Source organism: Mandrillus leucophaeus, unplaced genomic scaffold, assembly GCF_000951045.1.
Source record: "Mandrillus leucophaeus isolate KB7577 unplaced genomic scaffold, Mleu.le_1.0 Scaffold331, whole genome shotgun sequence".
Classification (NCBI taxonomy): Eukaryota; Metazoa; Chordata; class Mammalia; order Primates; family Cercopithecidae; genus Mandrillus; species Mandrillus leucophaeus.
This window is the reverse complement of record NW_012103488.1, coordinates 2203634-2208897: the sequence shown is the minus strand read 5'-3', so window position 1 is coordinate 2208897 and position 5264 is coordinate 2203634. Positions and strand designations below refer to the sequence as shown.

The 5264-nt window shown below is 44.6% G+C and overlaps 1 protein-coding gene across 1 annotated transcript; it reads left to right on the top strand.

Moving 5' to 3' along the window:
- The first annotated feature begins 718 nt into the window (after nt 1-718).
- Nucleotides 719-4469, top strand: HHEX (hematopoietically expressed homeobox). The gene is made up of 4 exons (XM_011988489.1): nt 719-815; nt 1184-1383; nt 1540-1590; nt 3365-4469. The coding sequence occupies exons 1-4, from the start codon at nt 719-721 to the stop codon at nt 3584-3586; spliced, it is 570 nt and encodes a 189-aa protein (XP_011843879.1). The 3' UTR covers nt 3587-4469.
- The last annotated feature ends 795 nt before the right edge of the window (nt 4470-5264 follow it).

Here is a 5264-nt window from a genome sequence, read left to right as displayed (position 1 = left end):
ACTTTGGGAGTAGGAAGCAGCAGCTGCTGGTCGCCAGTTAGGAAGGGAAGCAGGGACACATAGGGCATATATTCCAGAACTTCGGGGCTTGTCCCCTCACTGTGCGGCCTAAGAAATAAACCGCCCGTGGTCCGCGCTGTGGGTGATCCTTGGCGCCTTCGAGGTCTGGAGCCCTAGGGTAAATAAGGAAACGGGGCGCCTCTAGAGTTTTAAATGAACTCTGTTATTAGAAGCTTCAGTAGGGACCCTGAAAACAATTAACGTCTTAATTAGCATTTTAATGTCGCCATTATTATGGCGCGGCCTCTAGCTCGGCCCTCTACCTTACCTTCTCGCCGTTACAGGGAGGGGGATTGTATTTTTAGTTCATCTTTTTATGATTTTCGGTTGTTATCCTGTCTGATTCCAGCCTCGAGGGTTTGATGATGCGGCCCGAGCCTGGCTGTGGTCGCCTGTCGGGGCTGGAGCGGGACCCTCAGCCGGGCCGGACCTGGGGGCTAACGTTTTCACAGTGCGCCCTGAGTTTCCTTGGGTTACTGCTGGGACCGCGCAGGAGGAAGCAAAGGGTTTTTCGAGCTAGACCAACAGGAAACACATTGACGGAAATGTTGCCATAGCCCATGGGGTGGCTTTAACTGGCCGCCCCCGCGGGCTGGGTGTGAAATCAGAGGAGGCCGCGTCTCCCCCAGCCAGGATTGGAGGCTCCTCGCGCGGCCTAATGCGGGCGTCCGGGCCGGAGCGCTTCCCGCGCAGCCAGGCCTCGGCGGTGCAGCAGCCCCGCTCCTCCCCAACACGCACACACCGGGTGTTCGAAAGTGCGGCCCACCAAGGGAGATCCAACGGGGCAAAAAGTTATGTATAAATCCGAGATCCACTGGTGAAAGAGGGTCATGGTATTGTAAAACCAGCAGGTAGTGCGCATTTTTTTCGGGGTTAAAGATATGTCTGGATTTAGTTCTAGGTGTGACGGCTGTGTGTCTGTGTGTGTGTACAAGGCTGTGTGCATCTGCGGTGTCGGGTGTGACTTTGGGTATGTTTATGTGTTGATGGGAACGTGTTAGGTCCACGTGCCGGTGGGTGTATGTGAACGTGTCTGGTTGGGTGGCCTCCTGGCCAACCTTTGTCATCCCCTGGGCCCGGCAGCTCTGGGGTCTGGCCAGGCCACTCCAGGGCCGTGGGTGAGCGTCGCTCTTTCCGCCCGCAGGCAAACCTCTACTCTGGAGCCCCTTCTTGCAGAGGCCTCTGCATAAAAGGAAAGGCGGCCAGGTGAGGTTCTCCAACGACCAGACCATCGAGCTGGAGAAGAAGTTCGAGACGCAGAAATATCTCTCTCCGCCCGAAAGGAAGCGTCTGGCCAAGATGCTGCAGCTCAGCGAGAGACAGGTGAGCTCGTTCGGGGGCCTGGGGCCGCCTCCCGGGAAGGGAAGGCTTCTGGGTCAGGGGTCGCCGGGTCACCGAGAGAGAGGCGAGGAGCCACCCTGCCCTCTGGCACGTCCCGATGCGGGCTCGTGGCAAGTTTTCTTTCTCTCTTTCCTGTAGGTCAAAACCTGGTTTCAGAATCGACGCGCTAAATGGAGGAGATTAAAACAGGTATGGACATGGTTCTGTTTCTATGGAAATAAATATTTTTATCACGTTATCTCAGTGCAAGGCTGTTATGGGTTGTATGCAAAAGTCATTTAAGAGACTATTTAACCTCTTCACCTTGATTAAAAAGACAAATAGTCCTGCTGAAATTCAGGATGAGTTGCTCAGGTGGCAGTAATGCTAAAAGCACCTAATGGGGTTCCTATATCAATTATGCTTGGGTTTTCACACACTGGCTAGTAAAACTCCCAGCTAATTGTTTTATAAATCCCATATGTTGTTTATCTAATTAACGCAGGAAAGATAAAGTAATTGACAGTAAATGACTTAAGCAGTTATCTTTGGGAGAAAATTGTTTCTTTTATTTACACAGCCATAATAAAACCAGGCAGAACTCAAGGGTAAATATAAAGAAACAAACACCTTTAAGTCTTGTTTGCACTGTTTTTTTAGAAGAATTAAATGTCAGGGAGTTTAAAAATTATTTTCCATCTAATGCCAGCTCTTAAAATGAAATATAAAACTTGTAAGAAAATATTCAAGCCTGTTTGAAAAGTAGCTTAAACTTTCTAACAGTCTTTCTTCCAGTGACCTTGTTTCGCAATATGCGATAAAAAGTAAAGGCTAATTTGGTTTTTTAAAAGAAGGTCTATTGACTTAAAGCTAAACATTCATTTTTGATGTCCTAATCTGGATATATTCTCCATAGTTATCTGATAATTGCTGAATTGTTCACTTGTCATTGTATATACAGTTTATAATAAATACTTTGAAACAATGAGTAGAGAAATTTAAAGCAAAGTGGATTTTAAAATTTATTGATCATTACTTTTTCATTAAAAAGAAAGTGTCCCAAAGAATATTTTGAAATAGAAAATAAAATTCCTGTAATTTCATTACTGTAATGTGATTTAAATATTTGCAGATTCACTCTCAATTTGTGACCTTGTACATCTATTTGTTGAGACTATAGGCTTGCAACTATATAACAAATAGATGTTGTAATATTTCTGTGTAGTATTTATATGCATTTTAGACAAGCATAGGATTAAAAATTCACTAGCTTATATACTTAATAGTTCTTGGTCAAAGGCTTGACTCTAGTTTACCAGAGACCTTAAAAATAGTGGTTTCTATGTAATATGGGGATATTTCCCAGAAATTTGCCCCAGATTTTAAGTAAATTGTAGCTAATTGTCTACGTTCTCAGTTGGCAGCCTTCTTCCAGATACACATTTTTTTCTTTGCCATGATTTTTTAACTTGTTATACATTTACACATGTAGATGTTTATAAATTTGCTCCAGAAAATGAATGAAAAAAATCCAGTCTAATAATTTTGAAACTTTATTCTTAATTCACCATTTAGCATTCTTATTTTTAAAATGTAGGAAAGACTGTTAATTGGCAAGGTGTTTAAATATTTAAAGAATGAAGTTAAGGTGTATCTGTAGAGATCGGATTTTCTTTCCCCCTTAAACTTTTGAGAATATTGAAACCATGGGTCTGGGCTGGTGTTAAGTAACCAGAATTCATGTTCAATTGGTGTAATATATCACACTTATGTTCATGATTGGTTCTCATCTTTTAAGCATATAAACTTTTCTTACAAAGTGAGAGAAAAGCACAAGTATGTATCTCCTGAATAAGATTATAAACTAAAGACAGTAAACTAAAAATTAAAAGATGGAATCGGATGAGGAGACATTTTGATATATACCTCTCACTATCCATATTTTATAATCCTTCCAATCTCCATTTTCATTTCCTTTATTCAGGAGAACCCTCAAAGCAATAAAAAAGAAGAACTGGAAAGTTTGGACAGTTCCTGTGATCAGAGGCAAGATTTGCCCAGTGAACAGAATAAAGGTGCTTCTTTGGATAGCTCTCAATGTTCGCCCTCCCCTGCCTCCCAGGAAGACCTTGAATCAGAGATTTCAGAGGATTCTGATCAGGAAGTGGACATTGAGGGCGATAAAGGCTATTTTAATGCTGGATGATGACCACTGGCATTGGCATGTTCAGAAAACTGGATTTAGGAATAATATTTTGCTACAGAAAATCTTCATAGAAGAACTGGAAGGCTATATAAGAAAGGGAATCAATTTTCTGGTATTCTGGAAACCTAAAAATATTTGGTGCACTGCTCAGTTAACAAACCTACATGGAGACCTTGATTTTGACTTAACAAATAGTTTATGTACCGATCTTAGGTGGTTTTCATAAAGTGACATTGTAGTGATTAAATTCATCCCCCTTTAAAAAAAAATAAGTTGTTTTCACTATTTATAAAAAAGTAATTTTGAGCTTTTTCTTAAATTTAAATTTTTAAGTTACAGCTTTAAAGGTTTTAATAGGACCTTCTTGAATGTCTTTTCTGTAATCTGTGTATCTCCCACTTAATGGAAAGGCAAAGGGATACCCCAAATCCAGAGGTGCCTACATTTCAGGCAGCCTTGGAGTATTTTAAAATGAAAACATTACTTTTATATGACATTCTTATACTGGCGTCTTAAATCCAAAACCATTTCAGAGCTCTTGTCTCAGAGATGTGTGTTCTTTTTGTCAGAGATATAGCTGATAAGAATCTTAAATGCTTGTTTTGCACTATCACTTAGTACCTGTTTGACCAAGGTGTTAAGGGGATAGTTAGTACCTCCCAATTCAAGCAGAGAAACTGACCTGACTAAAATTAATCGCAGATGAACTAGAAGTCACAGCTTAATTAAATGTAAGTAGATTGTAGATACTGTTTTATATCAATGTTTATAATGTGTATATAGAATTGTTCACTGTAAAAAAAAAATGGCCAAAATGTTTTTTTTTAATAAGTAACTTGACTGTAAAATAAAGCCATCCGTGGGACGACTGACCTCGTTGCAAGTCTAATTCTTTGATTTAAAAAATCTGCACACCTTTTCGTGACCTTCTGGGTGCCTGGCGTGGTGCTGGGCTCTGGGGACAGGAAGTGACTGGCGCTGCATCTTTTTGGGGCTCTCGCTCTGAGGCCCGGGACCGCGGCGGCTGGGTGCTTGGAATGTGGGTTGGGGTCTCTCCCGGGCCGTTTGCCTTGGGGCTCTGCTCCTGCCGGCGGATGGCGAGCCGGGCAGGTTCGAGTCCCGGGCACGCCAGGCAACGGGAAGAGCCGAGGCCCAGGCCCGCTACGCTGCGAAGCGCGGGACTGTCCGGACCCCATCGATTCGCCTCAGCCCCCGGGCTGGCCCTCGCCGTCCTTGACCGGCTGAGTCAACACCGCGTCATCTCTCCGTGGCCGGGGCTCAGGAGCCGGCTCCGCACCGCTGGGCCCGCGGTGGGGAGGTTCGTGTGGGGGGATGGGGGACCCTGGCCGAGAGGAGCAGGGAGGTGGTTTGCACTGAGAGCGGTTCTCGAACCCAGGGAACTTCAGAACTTCCTGCAGGGCTTGTGGAAACTCATTGCCAGCCCTGTTCCTGGAGTTCTGATCTGTTAGGACTGGGCTGGGACCGGGAATTTGTATTTCCAGCAAGCGCTGAGGTGACACCAAAGCTGCGGGCCCGGACACCACCCCTGGGGAACCACTGACAGAAGCGCTTGGGGGTGTGGAAGAAGCAGCTGGGACCGGCACTCCTCCCTCCCACCTGCTTCCCCCGGGTAACTCTGGCCAGCAAGAGGCTGGGGCGGAAGCCTGAGAGGAAGGAA